Here is a 26786-nt window from a genome sequence, read left to right as displayed (position 1 = left end):
GACCCACGCCATATGGTAGAAACCGATGAATCTGTTTTTAACCGCAGAAAACACAACGTCGGCAGACTTCTGACACCGGTCTGGGTCTTCGGTGGATACGACCCCGTCGAAAAGGAGGGTTTCTTGGTCACTGTACCAAATAGGAACGCGGAAACCCTCCTTTCACTAATAAAAAAAATACATTTTGCCGGGGACCACGGTCGTTGGAGGGCTTATAACAAAGTGGGAGGAGAGGGGTATCCGGTATCACTATTTGACGCTGAACCACAGCCTGAATTTTGTTGATCCCATAACACAGGCAACCACAAATTATGTGGAGCTGGAGCGAATGTGGAAGGAAGCACAGGCAATGAAATAAACGAAAATGCGGTACCAACCGGGAACTTTTGGACACATATCTTATTGAGTTTATGTGGAGGCAAAGTTTGGTAGGCAACCTTTTGACTCCATATTTATCCATATAGTCGAAAGCTACCCGGTTGGTAAGGAGGAGCTTCCTATCACAATCGCTACCTCTTCTCCGTCTACTTTGTCGTCTGTAAGAAATTATCTTACCCGTTTTTGCCTATGGCAGAATGAAAGAGACTCAGAAAAAGCAACAAAGGCTCACTTTAAATCCAAGAATAATTTTATTTACAAAAGGGTAAAAAAGGAGTCCATATTGCAAGAGTGCCCTCTTTAGCTTCTGCCAAATGGCGGGTAGTTCTTGCCTAGAAAGGCGATACTAGTTGTAGTTCATGCCTTGAAAGGCGACTGTAGTTTTCTTCTTGTGAAGATGCTGGTAGACTCGGCCGCTTGTAGAATTGGTTGAGGGTTCGCAAAATCCTTCCAGACTGTCGATACGATCAACGCACTTTGCGATCGATGATCATAAAATAATATGCCCACTTGCGGGCAGTGATAAAGAAGTAATTAATCCGTATAACATTTTATCCTCCGGCTAATATCCGCATTTAAAGAGTGGAGAAATAAATGGGGTAGAACTATGCCTTAGTTCATTAGGCATAGAGCGAGATTACGCGCGTCTGCTTGGCACGACGTCAAGTTGAATCTTCTTTTAGAACCGTGCCTTAGTTCAATAGGCATGGAGCAAGATTACGTGCGTCCGTCTTATTCGGCGCCCAGATGAAATCTTGTTTTAGAACCATGCCTTAGTTCAATAGGCACGGAGCGAGATTATGTGCGTCCGTCTTTTTCGGCGTCCTGTTGAAATCTGTTTTTTGAAACACAAAATTCCCGCCACTTCGCATCCTCCGCAGCAACTGAATCAACGCAATACCATTAGTCGAATTAATCGTGTGATCTACAATCACGCGGTTATCGCCCCTGCATTCTGAAATTTCTAACACGTCTGAAGCCCTCCCAAAGTCTGAGGAAAATATATCCTTCTGAAAAAAAAATTTGTATATATCACGCAGGGATTCTGGTTAAAAAAAAGGGGGGGGTCCTTGTTCCCCGCCCCCAAATATTTTTATTGCCTTTTTTTTAGTCTTTTTTTTTATTACGTGTTTAACAAATAAAAAATGTTTTTGTTCGTTAAAAACTAAAATAAAAAAAAGGTTCATAAAATGAAAACAATGTTTTTGTTTCGTTAAAAACTGAAAAAAAAAAAATTACTATTATTTAAAAAAAAAAAAAAAAAAAACTCGTTTTATATGTATTTATTTTGGTACTTGTGCATTTAACAAACCAGACGTAACTCAGCATTTGTTCAGCTTTGTCCGACGCATGACATCAACAGCCGGATATAACCGAGCGTTGCCGATTAAGCAGACGAGAATTTCGCTATCAATTGGAAGAGTGTCACAACTCAAGAAACGCTTATTTGAAGAGAGTTAAAAAAAATTTTTGTTTTAAAAAGATAACCGACGAAATAATAATGAATATTACAAACCTTGCGGACCAGCTCCAGACCCCAGAGGCTGCACTAAACTTTTGCCAGCAACGGAAATTGTTAGCAGAAGAGAAAAGGTGTTTACATTTTAGCCAGGATTGTGTACTTGCAAAGAGAACAAGCCTTTCCGACGATTACGGTTGGAGGTGTAGAAGTGTAACATGTCGTCGTCGATGGACCTCCATTATGATTGGGACCTTCTTCTCAAAATCCCGACTAACCATCGCATGTATAATAAAAATAATATACTTATGGGCGTTCGAGATGGCATCTACAAAAAAATCTCCATCCCGAATGTGGGTTACGTTCTCGCCACACAACTGTGGATTGGAAGATTTTCTTGCGTGATATATGCAGGGACTATTTTCTTAGGAATCCCCGGCAGATTGAAGGCCCAGGCCATTTTTGTAGGAATTTTTGACACCCCTAACACGAAGCTGCGAATACAATATAAAAATCTCGTAATTTCTCTGTTAAAAGTGGGTTATTTATTTTCTTTATGGATTATACTTCCAAAATAAACTATTACAGTTGTTTTAAAAGTAATAGAAATATTTTTTTTTTTTTTTTTAAACAGTAATGAATTTTCCGAACTCAATATTTTTCAATTTTTAAACTTTAAAAATCTATCAAAATTTTTCTATTGATTCTATTTTTACGATATTTTCAGGGTCAATGTGAAATTTTATGTTCTTTCCAATAAACCGAATATAATATTTTAGACAAACGTTTTTTTTAAATTCACGCCCCCCCCCAAGTGTCACCCATTTTCAACTTTCTCTTAAAAAGTAAATAATTAATTTATGTCGGAGAGTTTTATATATCACAAATTGAAGAGAAAAGGTCAATAAATAATATATTCAAATTTAAACAAACAAAAAAATCCCTTTTTTAGAAATTTACCTGTAAAGTCCGAAGTTTAAAACCTTTTTTTAAAAAAAAAAAACACATTGTTTTTTTTTTTTTTGTTTTTTTTAATAAAACCTTGGTCCTTGCTCCTTTAATTGAAAAAAAAAATTAGGGCTTGAATTACATTTTTCGAGGAGTTATAAGCTTGGAAAGATGGGGTGGAATTATTCACTATTTTCACGAAATTTCTGACACTGCTAAGAAAACACAATGTCGGCAAACTTCTAACACCGGTTTGGGTCTTCGGTGGATACGACCCCGCCGAAAAGGAGGGTTTCTTGGTCGCTGTACCAAATAGGAACGCCGAAACCTCCTTCCACTAATAAATAAATAAGAAAATCCTTGTTTCTGGCGAAAAAAAAATGTACAAATAATCCTTGTTCCCCCCCCCCAATGCTTTTTATTGCCCTTTTTTTAGGCTTTTTCCATTTATTTGACATAAAGAGTTGCAAAAAAAAAAATTAACTTTTACATGTTTAAAACATAGACAATATGGTTTTTACGTTAAATAGTGAAAAAAAAAAAAGTTTAGACAAAAAAAAGTTTCCTATTACTTTACAAAAAAACTTGTTTTATATGTATTTATTTTGAAAACGGAAAACAATTTCAAACAATATTAATAAAAAAACATAAATGAACGGTAGGTTTTTGCTTTTTACTTAATTTTTTTATGTTTCTACATTTTACAATTTTATTGTAAAAATATTTTGTTGTAGCGTTGTTTTTATTTTATCGCCAACGCTCGGTTTTATTCGGCTGTTGACGTCATGCGCCGGACAAAGCCGAGCAAATGCTGAGTTACGTCTGGTTCGTTAAATGCACAAGTACCGAAAAAACTCAATTGCTGAATAAAATAAACGTTGTTTATTTTCTGTCGAAAATAAATGGTTTAGGTGGAACACGTGTTCATTCAGTCGTTGCCGACTACGCGCGTGGAAAAAAAGGAATGAAGTAGAGGAACGAGAAATAGCAGTCCAGCAATCCAGCATGTAGAAAGAGAAAAAGAGAGAGGGGGTTAACCCACGGCCACCGAGAGTTAGAAGAAGGCCTGTTAACTGAAAAATGTCTGCAGGCAATGTAGGTAAGATTTGGCAGACTGTCAGTACTATATAAGGGCTATTTGAAAAAGAGCAATAAAACATTTTTAAAATAAAAAAAGGGACACAGTTTGATTAGTACTTAAACTGAACTTTATTTAATATCAAATATAAATATTATCTATGTAAAATTAAGTAATTTTAAAGCCATATACAATTTAATACTGATAAAACTGAATTATGAATTTAGGGATATGGCGATTGCCGGGAGCTGGTGTCTTGTTGAAGTAGGAAGTGGGAAATACAGAAATAAAGATTGCTGAACTCACACAAGAATTGGAGAAAATTATGTATATTAAATTGAAAATATTACAAAGAAAAGGTTCTTGCAAAACTAATTGTGTTTGCGGCTTTAGAAGTCCAATAAAAAGTTCTTTATCGTCCAAAAGTCTTGGACGGCTCCCTGAAAAAGTTCAATCAAAATTCGGCGGCAAATTTAGGAGAGATTTTCCATAGTTGTCTATAGGCCGACGATTGATTCAAAAAGAGGGCGAATCTGTTTTTCCAGAATTCTGCTTATATTAAATGTTTGTTGATTGGCCAAGGAGCTTCATCCTAGCCAATCAAAATAGGGCTTTCATAAAGGAGAAGTGGTCGATATAATTAGTTTGAACAAAGGGAGGTAACTACTTTTTTTTATAGGGAACAAACAATTAAAGAAACGTTAAACAAATATTTTTTGGCCTTCAGAACAAGATCGGTGTAGTATCTGTTTTGATGCTACACTTTACCTTTTCTGTCTTCGTTCGGTGGAGGAGAAATCTTTCATGATTGAGATTATTTTTGTTCCTATCCAGTGTGCCCCTTATTGGGAAGCTGGATTTTCTCCACAAGATTATATGTTGAAATATTTAAATAACTATTACTTTAAATACAGAAATTATATTTTAAAGTTTTGGTTTTCTGTTCTTCTGTATCCATTTTTTGCATGTTTTTTGATCAAAATGTGTAGCATATTAGTTGTCTCACAAGCCATCGTCAGTGATTGCTCACTGGCAGTAACCTGTAGTGTTCCCTGGAAACCAAGTGACAAATCTCCCCAGATTTCCAGTGTTCTCCACCTTTTGACCACTTGTGCAGATGATTGCATGTTATCGCAACAGCCGTTGTCACTGATTTCTCGTTGGCATCAGCCATTGGTGTTTCCTGGAGTTTGGGTGACAAAATGCCTCCCCAAGGTACCAGATTTGAACTGCACACTTCCAGTGGAGATTTGGTCAGTACTCTCTCACCTCGGTCTTTCCATCCTCCCTGACTCTTCACAACTAGGTGTGGTGTGGCGCCAGTCGATGTCATCTACACCAGTTTTTTTATTATTACTATTATTATTATTATGATAATAATAAGGCTGCTTGTGCAGTGTATGCATGTGTATTTTAAATATTATTTTCAAGTTAAATTAAATTTTAGGTTTGTATTACTGTACACATAGATTCGAAAAAGTTGTCAAAAAACAAATATATCACAAATAAATGTTATCAAAGGCAAGATCAGTTACTCTTCTACCTATCTGGGAAGGGTTTAAGTGGTTTTACTCACTTTAAAATGTGTAATCGCTTCGAAAATCATACAATGTTTATCAATATATTTTAAAAGGAAAAATATCGGCATGTTTGTAACTTGTCCTTGATAATATTTATTTGTTATATATTTGTTTTTTGACGACTTTTTCGAATCTATGTATACAGTAAAACAAACTCGTTATGCAAATTATTTACAGTTAAAATGTCATAAAAATCAAAAAATTGAAGTTTTAAATATATTTCAAAGAAATGAATTATGCTCCGTGCTAAAATATTGATAATTCACCAATCGTAAAAAAAAAAGAACAAAAAAAAAAACACTGCCGTGAAAAATGCTTACTTTAAAATATTTGAAAATACTCAGTGAAAAGTTTTATTTATTATTAAAAGAATGGACTGAAAAATATTATATAAAAATTGTGGTTTGTATTACTGTACACAGATTCAAAAAAGTTGTCAAAAAACAAATATATAACAAATAAATGTTATTAAAAGTAAGATAAGTTACTTTTCTACCAAACTGGATATATTTTTCGTGTTTTTATTCAATGTGACATGTTTATTCAGCTCGATAAACATACATGGTTTACCGATGTATTGGAAAATTCAAAATGGCGCCCGACTCGCTCTTTAACACGGTAAGTTCGGGAAAAGGTGTTATAAATAATAAACTAGACAAAATACTATTAAAAAACCACGGAATATATGTCAACCTATGTCACGGGAATATATATTGAGCAAGTTTCTAACAGTATTTTGTTTAGTTTTATATTTATAGCACCTTTTCCCAAACTTACTGTGTTAAAGAGAGAGTCGGGCGCCATTTTGAATTTTCCAATACATCGGTAAACACAGTATGTTTTTCGAGCTGAATTAAACATGTTACATTAAATAAAAACACTGAAAACATATCCAGTTAGGTAGAAAAGTAACTTATCTTGCCTTTGATAACATTTGTTATATATTTGTTTTTTGACAACTTTTTCGAAGTAACATAATACAAACCCAAAAGTAGTAAAAAAGTAAATAAATAAAATGAAATATTCGACTTTTTCCAATAAAAATAAAAGTTCAAACACGTATTCACTTACAATATTTTGATTAAAATTATCCCAAATGTGCAATTATAATAATTATTTTCCGAATGGAGAATTGTTCTTTTACTTTAGAACATCATCATCATCGGCGCTCACTCATGTCCGAGTAAGACTGTCCTCCGTAGTGGCTTCTGTGGGTCCTCAGGTGAGCATAGAGCCCAATCCTGGACCCAATTTTTCTTGTGCAATTTGGGCAGATAAAGGTAGTGGTGGTGGGGTTGGGTGTGTCTGGTTGATAATCTGTCCTTTCTGTGCTTGCGTTTATCCTCAGCAGCTTGATTTAGGTCACTGCTATAAAGCGCAGCACCTTGGTGGACAGTGCTCCTCCATGCCAACCTCCCAGCCATGTCCTCCCATGTCTCAAGGTCCATGTGAAACCGCTTTAGATTTACTTTTATGTTGTTCTTATACCTCATATTTTGGCCACCCTGGGCACGCTTTCCCTCAACAAGCTGAGAGTAGAAAATCTGTTTTGGGAGGCGGAGATCCGGCATTCGGACAACATGACCAGTCCATCTGAGCTGGCGTTGAGCAACAGTAGTGGTGATAGTAGGAATGTCAGCCTCACTCAGGACGCTGGTGTTGGTGCGTCGGTCCTTCCAACTGATTTTGAGGATTTTTCGGAGGCATCTTTGGTGGTACGTCTCCAGGGTTTTTACGTGCCTCCTGTATATGGTCCAGGTCTCCGATCCATTGAGAAGAGTGGGCAGCAAGACAGCTTTGTATACCATGATTTTGGTCTTTGCCAGAAGCTCATGGTTCTCAAATACTCTCTTCCTTAGCCTTGAGAAAGCCCCACTGGCACAGCTGAGACGGTGTTGTATTTCATCATCTATGTTGGCTTTTGATGATAGGATTCTGCCTAGGTATGGGAAGTGGTCCACATTTTCCAGTCTAGCATTGTCGATGGAGATGTTTGGGGGTGAGACTGGAGTACTGTTTGGTAGTGATTGATGGAGGATTTGAGTTTTTTTTTATATTGATTGTTAGTCCTAGCTGTTTGTACGCCCTCGTGAAGGCAACCAGCGTACACTATAGGTCCTTTTCTGAGAGGGCTACAAGGGCATTATCGTCTGCATACTGTAGCTCCATAATGGATATGGTGTTCGTTCGACCTTTGGCCCTAAATCTGTTGATGTTAAAAAGTCGCCCGTCAGTTCTGTACATAATCCGAACTCCATGGGGAAGATGTTTGTCCGTGAGATGGAGGATAGCAGTAATGAAGATGGAGAACAGGGTTGGGGCAATGACACATCCCTATTTCACTCCCGTGTCAACCCTGAAGGGCTCTGTTTCATCTCCATTACTACTGAGGACTGTAGCTGACATATTGTCATGTAGCAGTCTCAGTACCTGAATGTACCTCTCTGGGCATCCAAACCTTGCAAGAACCAACCAAAGAGCTTGACGGTTCACCGAGTCAAAGGCTTTAGTAAGGTCTATAAAAGCCATGTATAATGGTAAATTTTACTCCCTGCACTTTTCTTGGAGTTGACGAGCAGTGAAGATCATGTCCATCATGCCTCTATTTGGGCGAAAGCCACTTTGGGACTCGGGAAGGATGGTTTCTGCAAGGGGTGTAAGCCTGTTGGCCAAAACCTGAGCTAGGGCTTTCCCTGTGGTAGAGAGGAGAGAAATGCCCCGGTAGTTCCCACAGTTTGCCTTGTCTCTCTTCTTAAAGATGGAGACAACTAGGGCATCTCTAAGTTGTGCAGGGATTTTCTCTTGTTCCCATATTTTGAGAAGCAGGGCATGGATGTGTCTGAGAAGATCAGGCCCGCCTTTCTTCAGGACTTCTGTTGGGATGCCGTCAGAACCAGCCGCCTTGTTGTTTTTCATCTTCCTAATTGTGTTCCGCACCTCTTCCAGACTGGGTGGTTCTCCCATGCTCTCAATTATGGGCTGTTGAGGGAGTTTTTCAAGGGCCTCCATCTCTGGAGTGGTGTCCCTGTTCAGAAGATCCTCGTAATGCTTTTTCCATCTATTTGTTATTTCTCCCTTTCCTTTCAGCAGTGTGAGCCCATCCTTAAACCGAAGGGGGGTCAGAAAATGGTAGCTGGGGCCGTATACCACTTTTGTGGCTTCAAATAATCCTCTGGTGTCCCCAGAATCAGCAAACTGCTGGATCTCCTGAGCCTTGTTCATCCACCAGAGGTTCTTCAGCTTCCTGACTGTCGATTGGACAGCCGCTTTAGCCTTGGCATGGGCAGCTCTTTTAACCTTGCAATTGATGTTATTCTGCCAGGTGATAAAAGTTTGCCTCTTGATGTCTATAAGCTGTTGGATTTCGGTATCGTTTTCAACGTACCAATCCTGATGTTTCCGCTTTTTCTGTCCTAGGATGCTTATACTGGAGTCCATGATGGTAGAGGACAGCTTGTCCCAGTGCTCTTCAGCATCATGCGGATACTGCTTGGGCAGGTCGGCGTTAAGAGCCGCCTGGAGGTGTTGTTGGTAGGTGATATCGCCCAGCTGCTCGATGTTGAGCTTTGGTCGGCTTTGTCTTTTTTGCTTCCGCATTAAATGGATAGGCATGATGGAGCGAATAAGACGGTGGTCGGTCCAACAATTGTCTGTACTGGTCATTGCCCTGGTGTTCAGCACATCACAGCGGTCTTTGGTACGGACAATGACATAGTCAATGAGGTGCCTGATTTTACTTCGAGGGTGCATCCATGATGTTTTGAATGCATTTTTTTGTCGGAAAAATGTGTTTGTGATGATCAAGTTATGTTCTGAGCACTTTGTCAGTAGGAGTGTACCATTTGAGTTAATATTCCCAACCCCCTCTCTTCCAAGCGTTCCTCTCCAGTGCTGATGGTCTCATCCCACTCTGGCATTGAAGTCTCCAAGTAGGATTATCTTGTCCCCCTTGGGGGCCCCAGATAAAATGGTGTCAAGGTCAGCATAAAAGGGTCTCCTTTATTTCATCATGTGCATCAAGTGTTGGAGCATACGCACTAATCACAGTGGCCATTTGGCTGCCTGCAAGCATCAGGCGCATGGTCATTAGGCGGTCGTTGATGCCCACAGGGGGCTCATTGAGGTGGCGGATGAGGCTGTTCTTTATAGCAAAGCGCACACCATGGATACGTGGCTCTTCTGCAGGCCTTCCTTTCCAAAAGAAGGTGTACCCGCCTTTCTCCTCCCTCAGCTGCCCGTCGTCAGCCAGTCGGGTTTCAGAGAGCGCAGCTATGTCAATCTGGAACCTCCTTAGCTCTTGAGATAATGGCAGTTCTTCTTTCGGGTCGTTCACTTGTTTTGTTGTCCATGAGGGTCCTCACATTCCAGGTTCCAAAATATAGGCGTAGGTTCTTTTTCCGACCGCATGGTGGTGATCCCTCTGGATGCGGTAGTCCAGACAGGGGTTTTTTTTTGAGGCAGGCTATTTTAAGGGGTACCTTTTCTAACCCCCCTCCCCTACTCGGGTGAGCAGAGTGGATCCTAAACAGGGCTGCTCAGTCATGGATGCAGCTGCCGAAAAACTCTTTTTGCCTCGGTCCGTGAGGTTAGCGACTGAATCTGGCACCCACCGCCTATGTGCCAGGTTGTAGCTAGGAGCTGCCAGACTACACTGTCCTGCTCCCGTCACCACTTCCTGGTCGCCACAGGACTTTTTCTATCCGGGAATTAAGGGAGAGCTTCTCTGCCTCAGTCCGGGAGCTTAATGACTAAAACTGTCACAAGACTTTTCCATCCATGATGTAGAGTAGGATGCGTTCCCTTTCGGGAGAATGTCTGCGCGTGATGTCTTTTAACATGGGGAGACTGATGCGCCTGCAGCCACCACATGGCCCCTTGGCAGAGGAGGGCCTGATTCCAATGGCATGGAGAACCACGACGACTGGAGACCCTCTTCTGTTGCAGCCTTCAGTGCCGTTATGTCATTATTGTCATCATCCGCCGCATCAGCCGTTGAGGTCTTTTGGATCACTCTTTGTCTGGAACCTCCCCTTCAACCTTACCACCATGGGTTGCCCTACCAGGAGCCTAGGCTCTGGATGGCATCCCTCTCAGGTTCATCGCAACACACAAGGTTCTCCACCACGACAAGATTGCGATCCAGGGAGAACTTTAGAACATACATGGACAATCGGTAACACATATTACTAGCCATATATTTTTATGCCTGTTAGCATGACCACATGGTTGAATACCGGAAGCTGTCTATACCTACAACTTAATTAGGAAGTGATGTTATGCTGTCATATGCATCGGCCTTCTTTCTTGGTAGCCACGGTTAACCTCAGTAAAGCCGCGCGTACATGGTGGTACTTGTCGATATGGAAATATCTTCAGGCCGATAGCGGTGGACGCAAACTTGTCTGGTTGATGGACGAAAGCAAAAGGGAAGAAAGAGGATGTTGAATGGTGTTGTTGACTTTTATACTGGCGTCAGTGTTCTGACTGCGCATTTCTGGATTTCACTTAAAAGGAAATGACGTCACAGCTCGGTGCGTGCGCACAATGTGTGTGTGTGTGTATATGTATATATGCTTGTGAGTGTATGTATGAGGATGTGTATATGCGTGCGTGTGTGCGTATGTGCGTGCATACATGTGGGTATGTATATGTGAAGAAAAACATGTTCGAACAAGACTCCCCCTCCTGGGGAGAAAAATATATATATATAAATATATATATATATATATATATATACACACACAAGAGAAACGTATTTCGTTTTTTTTTTTTTTTGTGTATATATTTTTTTTTTAATAAGTTATATATTGTTTGAAATGTTTTGGCCACTGAACTTTTCGACCAGTTTTTGTTGTTGTTTACGGTGTGTTGTTTTTTGTAATATCTTTATCCGTTTCTGAGTGTGTATGTTCTTGTATTGGACGAGGAGAAATGTGTAATTGTTTCTCTATGAATGCAGGTTTAAGTCTGTCTATTGCAATAGTGTCTTTTTTATCTCTTTTTAATATAGTAAAATACTTTTCACTTCTGTCGAGAACTAGATAAGGTCCAGAATAATTTGGACAGATTGTTTTTTTGACTGCGTCGTTACTGATAAAAATGTATTTACAGGTGTGAATATCGCTTGGAACGAAAATATTCGTGTCTGGCTTTTTGGTTGGAGTGAATTTTATTTGTGACATTTTATGTTTTAGATCCATCACAAAAGTTGTCGTTGGGGAAATGTCTGTATTGTTTTCGCAGAATTGTCCTGGTAAAATCAATAATGATCCAAAAACTAATTCTGCAGGTGTGCTCTGCAAATCTTCCTTCACAGTGTTGCGAATTGCTAGGAGAGTGAGTGGCAAATTGTCTGACCAGTCCGCTTTGTTTTCGTTCATAGCCAAAGATGCTTTTAATTGTCTATGAAACCATTCCACTATACCGTTTGCATAAGGGTGGTAGGCAGTAGTTTTTATGTGCTTTATTTCCAACAAATGGTTGAATTCAGTGAAAAGAGTTGATTGAAACTGTGAGCCCATGTCCGTTGTGATTACGGAAGGCTCTCTGAAAATCGCTATCCAATCTTGTAAAATCGCTCTGGCTATTGTTGTGGCTGATATGTCTTTTACTGGTATCGCCTATAGTAAGGATGTGGGTATGTCCTTTTGAAGTGGGCAAGGGTCCAACCAAGTCGATATGAACATGAGTAAACCTAGCATCTGGTACACTGAAAGTACTTGAAGGTGATTTTGTGTGCCTGTGAACTTTGTTTTTTTTGGCAAGGAATGCAAGTTTTAGTCCAACTACGGATGTCCGTATTCATATTTGGCCAAACAAAACGTTCCGCTATTAATTTCACGGTGGCATGTTTTCCTGGGTGGGACAAATTGTGGAAGTGCTGAAAAACTTGTCGTCTGAGGCTGGGTGAAATATAAGGCGAGGGTGTTTTTGTGAAACATCACAATAGAAATTAGTGGAGTGGAATTTAAAGAAGCAATTGTTGCGCGAGATAAAGCGTCAGCTACAACGTTTTCTTGTCCTTTTATGTACCGTATATCGGTAGAATATTGAGCTATGTAGTCAAGATGTCGAATTTCTCGGGGACTGTATTTGTCGACATGTGTGTGTAGAGCAAATGTTAGGGGTTTATGATCCGTATAAATGGAAAATGTTCTGCCTTCGAGGAGATGTTTAAAGTGGTAAATTGCAAGTAACTCTCTCGAGAAAGTGCTATATTTAGTCTGCGCTTTGTTTAACTTGACAGAGAAGAATGAAATAGGGGTCATTTTGTTGTCAGAAATTTGGTAAATGACAGCTCCTACTGCTATTTCCGATGCATCCATAGTAAGTGTAAGTTCCGTTGTATCGCTATCTTGGATATATGTTAGTTTGGTGAAGTTTGCCAAAGCAGTTTTCGATTGTTCGAAGGCCTGTAGTGCAGGTCCTTCCAAAAATAACTGTTGGTTTTTAGTTCGTTTTTTTAACAAGTTTGTTAAAGGTGCAAGTAACGTGGAACAGTTAGGCAGTAATAGTTAATTATGCCTACAAAACGGCGTACTTGTCTGACAGATGGCGGTAGCGGGAAATTTGAAATGGCACTTTTTCAGGCAAAGGGGAGATTCCATCCTTGTCGATTAAATCTGAGAAATTGAACTTCCTGGCGATCAAATACACATTTATCGGTGTTTAGTTTCAGACTGAAATGTGACAGTCTTTCGAATGTTTGTTCCAGGTGTAGCCGGTGTTCTTCGAGGTTTCTGCTGGCGATTAAAATGTCGTCCACATATGCGAATATGAACGGCAGACCTCTGAAATCTTTGTCAATCAAACGTTGGAAAGTTTGACAGGCGTTTCTCAGCCCGAAAGGCATCCTTAGGAACTCGTTAAAGGCCAAATGTATCGTCATTGCAATTTTATGAATGTCTTCTGCGACTGAAGTTTGAAAATATACCTTTACAAGGTCCAGCTTGGAGAAAATTGTGGCACCTTGGAGTCCATTGGCGAAGTCATGGATATGGGGGATAGGATATCTATCCAGAACTGTTTTCGTGTTTAAGCGTCTAAAATCTCCACACGGGCGCCATGTGGTGTTGTCAGCTTTCTGCACCATGTGGAGTGCTGATGACCAAGTGCTTTTCGAGGGCCGTATTATCTTCATGTGGAGTAGGTTTTGAAATTCGGATTTTGCCAATTTGTATTTATCCGGTTTCAAGCGTCTGGGGGTTGAATAGACGGACGATCCTGTGGTCTTAATATAGTGCTTAGTACTATGCTTGATGGGGTCCGTGTTTTTAAACGGCTGGGAAAGTTGAGGAAATTTTTGGAGTAACCGGCGGACGTGTAAATCTTCGGGTAGGGCAGCGCTGATTCCTGTGGTTAAAAATTTTGAGGTAGTTCCTCTCACCGAAATCTCCGTTTCGTTGTCTGTCAATGTGTGATGAGTCATGTCGACAGACAGGTTGAAATGGGCTAAAAAGTCTGCCCCCAGAATTGGAGTGGTCACACTGGCTATGGTGAAATTCCAGAAAAAATTCCTTCACATTCCAAGGTTTAAGTTTAAAGTTTTCTCACCAAAAGTGGGTATTTTTGTACTGTTGGCGGCTTGTAGGCCGAAAAATTGAGTCCCTGTTGGGTGGCCATGCCGTGTCGGTATGACGCTGATTTCCGCTCCGGTGTCTATTAAAAAGTTATATCCGTGAATTTTGTCATAAAACAAACAACCTTTTTTCTGTGCTCCAGCTACAGTCGTCGTCGTTACTGGCTGGAAGGTTCGTTTCCCTGCGCTGGTTTTTGGAACGCGCAGGGTGTAGTGCATTTTCTCGCGTCAACACCGAATCTCCTGTGGTAGAAACAAACATCTTGTCTATCTCATGACGTGGGCCGATCCTTGCTTAAACTTTTTCGCCTGTAACTTCGTCGTGTGTCGTAGTTTCTGGGATAATGTCAACGTGTTTGAAGTACGCCGGCTAGCTGCTTTGAAAGCTTTTCAACCGTAGACTTTAATTCGGCTAATTCTTGGTCTCGGTTTTGGTCAAGTTGCCGAATGTTTAATGCCATGGTTTCGTTGTAGGAGTCCATCTGTTGAAGTTTCATTTTGTTATTTTATTTTATTTATTTAGTTATTTTTTTTTTTTTTTTTGAGAAAAATTATTTTTTGTGCGTGTTGTGGACTTGTATGGAAGAGTTTAGTTTACACCGCTTGTTTCGTTAAAACTCATTCACTTCATTTTAAATTAAAGGGGTCACCATCGTTTTTTGCGAACCAGGATATAAATATCCTAACTCGCTACAAAAGAAAATAATGAGATGAATGGAAGGAAGGAAAAAACTTAATTGCTGAATAAAATAAACGTCGTTTATTTTCTGTCGAAAATAAATGGTTTAGGTGGAACACGTGTTCATTCAGTCATTGCCGACTACGCGCGTGGAAAAAAAGGAATGAAGTAGAGGAACGAGAAATAGCAGTCCAGCATGTAGAAAGAGAAAAAGAGAGAGGGAGTTAACCTCAGTAAAGCCGCACGCACATGGTCGTACTTGTCCATGTGGAAATGTCTTCAGGCCGAAAGCGGTGGACACGAACTTGTCTGGTTGATAGACGAAAGCAAAAAGGAAGAAAGAGGATGTTGAATGGTGTTGTTGACTGTTATACTGGGGTTAGTGTTCTGACTGCGCATGTCTGGATTTCACTTAAAAGGAAATGACGTCAAGCTCGGTGTGTGCGCGCGTATATATGCTTGTGAGTGTGTGTATGAGGATGTGTATATGCGTGTGTGTGTGCGTATGTGCGTGTGTACATGTGGGTGTGTATATGTGAAGAAAAACATGTTCGAACAAAGTAGAATTTTTTTTGGTTTTTTTTAACCATATTTTTTTCTTGCTTTTATTTTATTTTCAAGACTTTTTGTTCACTGAACAAAAAGTCTTGAAAAACGCTAATTTGACTTTTAAAAGTTTTTTGTTTTTTTTAATGCTTTTAGTAATTTTGTAATTTATGATTAGTTATTTTTAATGATTTATTTATTTTGAAATTTTTTTTTTTGTACTTCAATTTCTGGGAGTTTGATTAGCCAATGAAAAATCGATATGTAAATGAAAGCAGACGACATTCGAATTGGAAGAAATTGACTGAACCCCCAAAAAGCTGACAAACAACTATATTTTCAGACTCGGCAAACAGGAAAAAAAATGGCAGGCAATGAAATAAATCTGTGCATGCTAGAAAAACAAATGGGAACGCCGATGCAATCTCATATTGTCAGGAAAAGAAATTGCTTTCCCAAAGAATGAGGTGCACCAATTGTAAACACAAATGTTTACAAAAAAAAAAAAAGATTGTGCGTAAAGGATGACATATTTACTTGAATTTATGTGGAGATTTGGAAACGATCCCTTTGACTCCATCATAAATCACATTTCCGAAAGCTACCCGGTTGGTGGGGGGGGGCTTCCTTCCATTTCCTCTACCCCGTCACCTCCCTCTTTGCTGTCGATATTAGGAATCTTTTACTTCGGTCGACTGTTGATCGGTAGGTACCTCCAACGCACGCCACAGTTTTAACCCCCCCCCCATATGTAACACGATGTAATTGTAATTTAATTTAATATTATCATCCTAACTTTACCATTTAATAGTAAAAGCTTCAAATAAACTGCTAGTATTTTTAAAAAATTTTACAGCATACAAAAATAATGAAAATGCGAGACAAAAAACGTGTTTACATTATCGACACTTTAAAACAGTGTTCCTATGTGGAGACGTTTTTTAAGCCGTTCACACACCCATGTTTTAAAAATCTCGTATAAATCAAATAATAATCATATTTTCCTGAAATTTTCGATATTCAATCATTATTAAATAAACTTACATATTAAAAGAAGGTTTCGATAAATATATTAGCGGAAATATATATATATATTTTAGGTGTTCTACCCCCCCCCCTATATATTATGGTCCGAAAACTAAGCAAAATAAATGTGGGTTGATAAAAGTTTCAACATTTTTTAAAGCTGAAAAGATCAAATAATTAAAAAATAGTAATTATATATATAAAACATCCTGTTATTTATTTCACTTACCTCAAAGTTGTAAATAAAATTGGACATAAATTCAATATTATGTTTTAAAAAAACAACAACAAAAAACACTTTCTGGATAATTTTTTTCTTGGTAATATAATTATTCGAATTACAACAACAAAAAAACATTTCTAAAAAATAATTATTTTTAAAAAGCTTTAAATGATATTAAATTCAAATATTACGCGACTGCTGGAGGGTGTATGCGGGATGGCGTGTTTGGGTTAGGAGATGTGGTTGTTAGGGGGGGGGACATTATTTCTCTATTTTATTAAGTGATTATTATTATCTATATTTTTACTTATTTATTTACTTATGTATTTATTCTCTTGTCCATGTTTGACGGTTAGGAATAGTAGGTTAACGATATTTGTATATATTGAGAAAACGACGTCTAAGGGTTATCGTAATTTATTTAATTGTTTGTTTGTTTATTTAGTTTACAATTTAGGTACCGCCAAAACTGGGGGGGGGTAAGTACTTTTTGACGGACCGTCTTTTTAAAAATCTACCAAAAATCAGGTAATTATCCAATCAATACGAAATTTTCAGTGATTATTAAGAGAAGAATGAACTTTATAACAGTGCACTTATTTTTCATAAACAATATATATATATATATATATATATATATATTGCTTACAACCCCCCCCCTTGTTTTGAGTGGGTTCCAAATATGCTTAAAATAATCATCTGAAACTAAACAAAACATATTATGTTGTTGTAAGGGACGGGATTATAGATTAAAAAAAAATTTAAAAAAACTTGTTTGCATACCTTATTTTGATGTCTGAATATCAAAACTTCGATTGTGTTTAATTATCTCGCTTTTGAGTTTTGAAGTGTGAAATTCGGTGAATATGTTAAGCAAAATAATTAATTTAAGTTAAGCAAAACAAAAAAAAAATTTTTTTTAATATTTATACGAAAAAAGCCATTTTAAAATCTTTGATAAATAAATTAACAATTTCTTTTTAGCGAGCCGAATAATGCATGATCATTATTAAACAGGGCATGCTTTGAAGAATCGATACAAAAAAAATATTCGATAAATATTGTGCCCTTTGTGTTAAAAATATTATTTTTTCGATCAAGTTTGGAAACGTTTGCCGCCTTTCGTCTACGGTGGACCAAACGCGCTGAAATATTTTTGTTATTCTGCTTTAAATTGCCCCCCTCCCCATTTTGGGGTGCCTGACCCCCCACACACATACACATTAAAAATCAAACTCATACAAATGGTCACCCAATGGTACTGCCCAGCCTCAGCGTTAATAATACATTGAAGTTTTCGTCACTGAAAAATAAGTTTTTTTTGGGGGGCTTTTTGCTCTTCCATAGTTTGCTTTTTATCAAGCACAAATGTAGACAGTAATCAAATCGACTCGAAGTAACTGGTTGCCTATATGAATAAGTGGAATTATTTGAAATACAGGTACTTATAATATTTTTGCATATTCTCATAGAAAATCACCCTAAATCTTAGTTAGACAACAAATAAATTAACTATTTCAAAAACCTTTTTTTAAAACTATTTATATACATTTTTTGTGCAAAACAAAAAAAAAACGCCAATTGTTAACTTTTGGGGAAAATTTAACATTTAAAATTTAATTAAAAATAGTAGAAAAAGTTTTACATTATTCTGCTTTCTATATGATAAAAGTCAGGGTTTTATCTTTCTGGGAAAAAAGTTACTCAGAAATAATGGATTTTAATAAATGTAATTTCGTTTTAAAAAACAACAACAACTTGATTTTTCGGCCATTTTTGGCGGTGCCTAGTACATAAGTTTACTTATCCTTCTGCCACGAGTGACCCTTTAAATGCCAGCTTAGTATGTATGAGCATTTGAGCATTGACCCTAGGTTTGTCAGTTTTCGTTTTTTCTTCTTTTTTTTAGGGGGGGGGGTCTTTCATTAAAATTTTTTTTTATATTATATATATATATATATATATATATATATATGCATAAACACATATATACATGTACATACATATATATCTACTCTTTACTTATATATATATATATATATATATATATATATATTATTTGTTGTTAAGGGTACAACACAGGTACTATTATACACATATACCTACACTTACATATATTTATTTTATTAACTCTAGTCTGTGGAGTTCGTTAATAAAAATTTATTTGTTTTACAAAATATAAGTTTTATATTATTTTTCATCCATAGCAAAAAAAAACGTAACTTCATCAATAATTATAACGCGAACGCTTATCCATAGAAATTAACACAAACACACGAAATGATGACGTCACTATTAAAATGTGTGCTTTTGGCGTTTTATACATCGCCGTGGATGTACCTATGGATCGGCCATCGACAGCAAAGAGGGAGGTGATGGATTAAGTTTATCAGAATTTTGGGGGAATTTTTGACACCCCTAACCCGAAACTGCGAATAAAATATAAAAAAAACTTGTAATCTCGCTGTTTAAAGTGTGTTGTTTATTTTCTTTATGGAATTTACTTCCAAAATAAGCTATTAAAGTTTTTTTTAAAATATAATAGAAATATTATTTTTTTATTTAAAAAAATAACAGTGTTTACAAAATGTTTAAAAAAAACGCCGGTGCGCTTTCATGCGGCCATTTTTTTATGTAATGAAATCAATTGAATTTTACGAGTTAAAAAATTTTCAATTTTTGAACTTTAAAAATCTATCAAAATTTTTCTATTGGTTATGATATTTTCAGGGTCAATGTGAAATTTTATGCTCTTTCCAATAAGCCAAATTTAATATTTTAGACAAACGTTTTTTGTTAAATTCACCCCCCCCCATTCTGAAATGTCTATTAAAATTTATATCATTTATTTACTCACCAAAGTTTAATATATCACAAATAGAAGATAAAAGATCAATAAATAAAATATTCTAATTTAAAACAAAAAAGAAGTGTTTTTTTGGAAATTTACCTGTTGATTTTTACCACGTTGATTTTTTTTTTTTTAATGAAAGCTCATGTTATACTTATATCGTCAAATAAATACTGGACAGTGACGACAATTTTTTCTATTAATGTTTTCTTTTTTTACATATTTAAAAAAAAAATTCGCTCGATAAAGTAGAAAGAAAATATAATAATCAAAAACTCGTGTATTTCGTTAAGAGAATTAAAAAAAAAATACGGTTCATTGGATTATTTGTATAACGGCAAAAAATTATAAGTGAATATGCGCTTTTTTTAAACTACGGAAGAAACAAAAATACTAACTTTGGTTAACAGCATGCAATAAAAAAGAGACATTAATTATGTCCTTTTGACAAATCCATATTTTATCATATACCAAATAACGAGGAGCAGTGATTTTCTGCTACCCTTGCTTTAAAAAATCCTTTTATTTAAAAAAATACATGGGATATAAAATATAAATATGAACAATTCTTAAAAATAAACAATTGAAGCACCCATTGCTTGTTTTTTTGGTTTTTGTTTTTTTTACAGGTAAATGATTTTTTGGCATTGATATATATTTAATAGATTTTGGTATCAGTTAAAAAATGTTGAATTTCGTGAAATCTTTTTTTTTAAAAAAACCGATAAAAAAAAAAAAAATATTTTATTTTTTTTATTAAACGTTTCATTATTTTAAAATTTGGTCTTTCCTCATTTTATTGAAAAAAAAAAAAAATTACAGTTTGAAATTACATTTTCATATAGATTATAAGCTTTCATACAGAGACAGTCTAATATAATTAGATGTTTATTCGTTTTCAATGACAGCTTCTGATACTCCTAGTGATGGATAGGGGTAGAGGAAATGAAAGTAAGCCCCCAACCGGGTAGCTTTCGGAAATGTGATTTTGGATGGAGACAAAAGGATCGTTTCCAAATTTTTGTCTCCACATAGATTCAAGTAAATATGTACCCAGAAGCTCCCGACTGGTCCCGCATTCTTGTTTGTTACGCTGTTTTGCTTCCTTCCACATCATCTCGACATGGTTCATTGTTTTTCTAGCATGCACAGATTTATTTCCTTGCCTGTCATTTTTCTGTTTGGCGAGTCTGAAAATATAGTTGTTTGTCAGCTTTTTTTGGGGTTTAGTCAATTTCTTCCAATTCGAATGTTGTCTGCTTTCATTTACATATCGCTTTTTCATTGGCTAATCAAACTCCCAGAAACTGAAGTGCAAAAGAAATTTCAAAATAAATAAATCATTAAAAATAACTAATCATAAATTACAAAATTACTAAAAACATAAGTAAAAAAATTTTTTAAAATCTTTTTAAAGTCGAATTAGTGTTTCAACATTTGAACAACGCTTGGCTGACACCGATAATTGCCGAACTCGCCTGATTTGGGTTTGACGGGAAATCACAAGAATTCAGGTCAAATAATGCAAGAGTACCACAAATAGTACCTACGTAATTGACATGCCGCAAATAGTAACATATCTAAAAATTACAAAAAACGATAAGGTAGAAAATATATTAATGATGAAAAAAGACATTTGTGAAATCTAGCAATTTTGTTTCAAAATCTTCCGATTCGAATTGGAGAGTTAACAGGGGAGGTAATTAAGTCTTCATAAAATTTACTGTTATTTGTAGGTACATGTAAAATGAATAGTCGATGCTCGACATGTATAAACATTTTGACTCACTCTTTTACTTAAATTCACTAAAAAAAATCAGGAAATTAACCAATTTTAATGAAGTTTTCAGTATTTATCAAATAATGATCATGAAATATATATTATATTAGCAAATGTATAGTTTAGCGGCGTAAATTATTTGGCAGACAAAAAATTATAAAAACTATTTCTTTTTATATATAAAAAAAAAAACATTATTCGACCTGCAGGGGAAAAGAAGTTTAAGTGAAATTAAATTTCTCTGCCCCAAATAAAATAATAAAAAAAAGGAATAAAACAAAATGACACCCCCTTCATGTTGGAGCAAGAAGAGAGGGAAAAAGAAGGGAAAAAGAAAAGAAGAATGTTTTGTTGCGTTTAAATACTTTTTGAACCGGCTCCAGCACAAGATTGCTGCTGCTGGTATTTGGTTTTTGGAAAAGCATTAAAAAGACAATCTTCTAAATTTTCTCATTGGTCGCTTGTGTCTCATGGTACTGTCTTCAACTACGTCCGCCAGAAAAATGTCCATTTTACTTTTGTTGTGAGAAAAGCATGTGGGCGTATCTGAAATTATGTCGTTGCTGGAAGAACTTATTTTTGTGCAAATGTGCGGGGAAATTGAAATGAATAAACGTTCATTTATTAGCGCATGAGCGTGTGTGTGTGTGTGTGACAGCACAGACCTTAAGGCTGAAATAAACCCCCAAAAGATTTAAATTTTACTATTTTTTCAACTTTTTCATTAGACTAAATGTACGACAATCGTGGTCGCCATATTGTTTTAAAATTTGGCCTTTCTAAGGTTTGACAGATTGGCCTTTTTAAGTCTAAATTTGGCCTTTTTTATGCACTTTCATGAACTGTTTTTGGTCGCTATATTTTTTTGTAATGAAAGAGCATTAAAAAAAGGCCAAATTTGGCCTTAAAATGCCAATCTGTCATACCTCAGAAAGGCCAAATTTTAAAAGCAAGCAATATATCGTACATTTAGTTTAATAAAAAAATGATGAAAAAATAATAAAAATGAATTTTCTGGTTTTATTTCAGCCTTTTTGTCTAATAATGTGTTTTATATAAAATAGTTTTTATAAATTTTTATTTGTCAAATAATTTACACCGCTAAACTACACATTTATCATATTTTTATTTGAATCTTAGTGGAAACGTATCATTTTGTTAAAAAAAAACACCTTTACTAATGTTACGATTTTCAATGAATTTAGTTTTGCTTTTTTTGTTTTTTATGAAAATAAAGAATCGTAAATTATAACAATAAAAAGAAAAATTAATTTTTTCAGGAACATTATAAAAAATCCCCTAAAGTCCGTATTAATGAATTCGATATAACTCGAAGAAAAATTAATTTCTCGAACTACCGATATTATCATTGAATTAAGCATTGTTTATTTAATATTTTTACACAAAAAAAATTATAATTGCAAAAGTATTTCTACTTTTTTTTATTTTTTTATTTTTTAGATTACATGTTTCACACAATTTTTATATGTAAGATTCTAATATTTTCCTTGTTTGAATGAACGTGTAACTTTTGGGGTGACATAATTTTTATATAATCCTGAAATTTTTTTTTTTTTTTTTTTTTTAATTTTAAAACACAAAAAAAAAATTTCAGGATTATATAAAAATTATGTTACACCGAAAGTTACACGTTCATTCAAACAGGAATATCAGAAAAATAATCAAATTAAAAAATGGTAAAAATTATACAAACATTCATGATAAAAATGTATGGATGCACGGCTGGAGAGAAAAAAAATCAGCACTCTCTACCTTCCTCCAACTACCTGACGTCATTATCAGACAGCCTTTTGACTTTCTGGCATTTAGGGCTTCTGTACAATCTACGCTTAGACGACTTTGTTTGTTTTTGCTGGTGTGAAGTCAGAATCTCTCGTTTTGGGGGCTAATTAAGCTGTTTTTTGTACAGACAAGGTTATTTTTTTATTTTAATTTAATTTAACATCTTAGCACTTTATTAATTATCTTTGAAATAGACCCAGATAACTAATATTTATCTTCTAAAGAATTTTTACAATGAATTTATTTAACTTCAAAATTTAGCTGTAGTTGTCAGCTTCACAAAGTCGCTATGTGAACATTTTTCATTATAACTTTTTTTTTTCATGTGTACAAATATTTTTTTCCTTTTTTGAAATTAACTTTAGGCTAGTCTTTCAAATACAATAAAAAAAGTAGTCAGAAACTTACAAAAAAATGATAATAAACAGTCTTTCAAAATAATGTCCCCCATCTTTTTTTCAGCCATTTTTGCCCGTACCTATTTTTTCTCAATGTAATATTTATGCATGTAAAGACTAAAAATGTACCTGTTGAAATGTTGTATTTATTGTAGAGAGCCAAAGATACAAATATAACTATTTGTCTTCCTAATTTACATAATTAATTTTTCTAACAGTTTATAATAAATTCATATTTAGGGTATCATTTGTAATTTTGTTGTCCTATTTTCCTATATATATATATATATATATATATATATATATATATATATATATATATTTATATACAATAGTTTTATCGATACAAGCAGTAATTAAAGTGATTTAATAAAAAAGGATAAATGACAAAAAATTTTTAAATATTATATTCATTAATTTTCAAGACAGATAATTTATATAAAGCTATTAGATTTAGGATGGCAATCTGTCTTTATCTCTATCAATACCTGTATATAAAAGTCACTTTCTGTGTGTGTGTACGAGTTCATTCCCTATGGACTCTGAAACAGCTGGTTCGATTTTTTTTTAATTTAACACAAATGTACTTTATGTGTCTGGAATTGTTAAGTTTCGTGTCAGAATGCCTATAAGTAATGGAAATCGATAATTGAAAAATTCTGATTAAAGAAGAAACAGTTCAATTTTAACCAAAGTTCACACCCTTATACAGCCTAACATCATAAATGCATTTGGAAAATTTTATCACTGCACAAGCAGAAGGGCCCGGCGTATGAAATGAGCAGTAGGTTCTTTGATAAAACAGGGGCACGTTTTAAATGAATGTTTCTGTTTAGAGCCCATGTGAACCATGGTACTTGACTTTTATATTTCAAACTTTAATTCAAGTCATTATATAAAAAATAATTTTATAAAATCAACAGTAGGTTCTTCACAGTGCAATGTAGACTACAATGTATTGCGGACTAAGTCACTGCAGGAAGACACGTGAAGCTTCATCCTGGTGTACTGCAGTGGATCCCTGACTAGAGCAGGCAATCAGTCGTTTTGATTGAAAAATGGACAATTTTGAGTGAAAAATGGATAGCAGTAAAAGTATTGGAAGTGTGAAATATTCATTGATCTTCATTCAATCCCGGGCAACGGGCCCTGTCAGTGGGGCATTAGAATACACCGACTGCCTCCCTGCAGAGGGTAAAAGTCCCTTAATGGGGGTCCTGGATATGACCTTAAACTATATCCAGTGATGAGGCCCCAGCTTGCGGGCTTTGGGGAGTGTGGAGCCACCCTTTAATTACTATTGCTCCCAGGTCCACTCTGTTAGGGTTCCAATTATGGGTTAAATAGAAACCGACTTGAAAACAACAAATATATTCTATTAAAAAAAAATTTTCTTCAAAATCTTTGGATTCGGCATTAAATAACTCGAAAAGGGTTGATATGCCGTAAAACAAAAACAACCAACCAACCCGGGCAACGTTGGGTGTCCCTGCTAATGATTTTTATTAAAGATATGTAATGTAAGTTATACATTTTAAATGAATACTTTGAATTAGATTAGTTGCATTGAATATCAGGAAGATTTTGCTTGTATTGTATGAATGTTAGCAGAAAGACCCGATGTTGCCTGGGATAGGATGTAGATTACTGATTTTACTTTCTTCGTTTTTACTGCTCTCCTTCTTCTGTCTAATACCCTAATATTGTTGGAAGTAGCTGAAATGTTGGAAAATTCGCTGAATTAGTGTCTTGGACATCAAAGGTACTTAGACGTGAGGGTGATGTAGAAATTCAGGACTGCTTCCATTGTCTTCCATGAAGAATTTTATACATCTATCTATACTCCTATAAATTTTGGTCCTGATATGACCTTAAACTATATCTAGTGGTGAGGCCCCAGCTTGCAGACTTTGGGGAGTGTGGAGCCACCCTTTAATTGCCATTGCTCCCAGGTCCACTCTGACCCGGAGTGGTAGTACCTGTTAGGGTCCCAACTATGGGTTAAATAGAAACCGACATGAAAACAACAAATATATTCTATTAAAAAGATTTTCTTAAAAATCTTTGGATTCGGCATTAAATAACCCGAAAAGTGTTGATGTGCCGTAAAACAAAACCAACCAACCAACCTATAATTTTTTTTCTGTGTATTGATATTCATATTAAAAACCCTAGCAATGTCGGGTATATACAACTAATATATATATTTATATATATATAGAGAGAGAGAAAGTGATGTTAACACTAGGAAAGGATATATTTTTTTCATGTTTTGATGGAGATTATACACCTATAAATAATATGAACATGAAAGATTTGTTTTGTCTTCTTCGTTTGTAATTTTATTTTCCTATATATGTTATATGTATGAAATAGTTTTGTTGATATTAGTAGAATGTTTTTCTTTTTTATTTATTCAGGGTGACAAGCAGGCAATTGTGGATTACTTTATGACAATCAGCGTGATTGCTAGTCGACCAGAAAATGAGAGGATAAAAGCAAGACAACGATTTCTAGATATCTTTGATAAATTTGGCGCTAACAAGCCCGATTCTGAAGAATGGATAGTGCCATTCACGACTGAAGTCTATGGTTATGTAAAAGTATAACTTTTGTTTTGGAACATTTTCAGATGAGAATTGGTAATTTGTATTATTAGGTTATTCTATTATTTGTATCTTAGTTGTTATATCCATAATGTATTCGCTGATGTAACCGCCAATCGTTTTATGGTGTATCTTTTCTAGCCTGGGTTGTTTTTAATATTGAAATCGAGAATGTGTACATAATTTCGAATTGAATCCTTTATTTAATAAACTGGGGTAAAAGCGTTAACTTTATTTTATTATTTTTAGTTATTATCACATGTTGTGAAGATTGAACTGCATTCGAGATTGTCACTTAGACCTGATTGTTAAATAGCACATTTAACTGTGATATGTACAAGAGGACAATTAATACTCATCTATTATCTGGAATGGGAATTCGTTACTAATTGGTGAAAAGCTGTTTCTATTTTTTTAACAGTAAAAAGATGTTTTACTCATGTCTGTCTTGACTATTTAATTGCAATGTGATTTTTTTTTTTTTTTTTCACCCCGAACATTGCCAATTTGATGTAGGGGGCTACTATCAGAGACATAAGCTGCAGAGGGGTACTATGTGAGAAGTTGGGCAGCAAGATGTCGGTTCATGTTACACTTGGACTTCTGCATGTCAGTACAGTTGGGGAAGCAGGAACCCGGAAGGGAATTCCAAAGTCTAGCGGTTCTGGGGAAGAAACTACTGGAGTCGATTACTATATTGTCCAATTGACTATTGTACACTCTTTACCCTTATCCTCTCTCATTCCCTCTCTCTCTTTTTCTCATCTTCTTCCTCTCTCTTTCTCTTTCTCATTTCCTCACTATCTCTTTCTCATTTCCTCTCTCTCTCTCTTTCTCATTCCTTTCCTCTCTC

At 35.6% G+C, this 26786-nt stretch overlaps 1 protein-coding gene across 6 annotated transcripts in view; it reads left to right on the top strand.

Moving 5' to 3' along the window:
- LOC145291252 (uncharacterized) overlaps nt 1-26373 on the top strand; it is a 207057-nt gene extending 180684 nt beyond the window's left edge. For all 6 annotated transcript variants that reach the window (XM_080136860.1, XM_080136862.1, XM_080136857.1 and 3 more), the window contains exon 8: nt 25748-26373. In XM_080136860.1, the coding sequence (XP_079992986.1) occupies nt 25748-25936 (189 nt within the window). In that variant the 3' untranslated portion in view covers nt 25937-26373. The remainder of the gene's footprint in view (nt 1-25747) is intronic.
- The last annotated feature ends 413 nt before the right edge of the window (nt 26374-26786 follow it).

Source organism: Euprymna scolopes, chromosome 12 (genome assembly GCF_053919585.1).
Source record: "Euprymna scolopes isolate OS-2025 chromosome 12, ASM5391958v1, whole genome shotgun sequence".
Taxonomy (NCBI): Eukaryota; Metazoa; Mollusca; class Cephalopoda; order Sepiida; family Sepiolidae; genus Euprymna; species Euprymna scolopes.
This window is presented reverse-complemented; position numbering and strand designations above follow the sequence as displayed.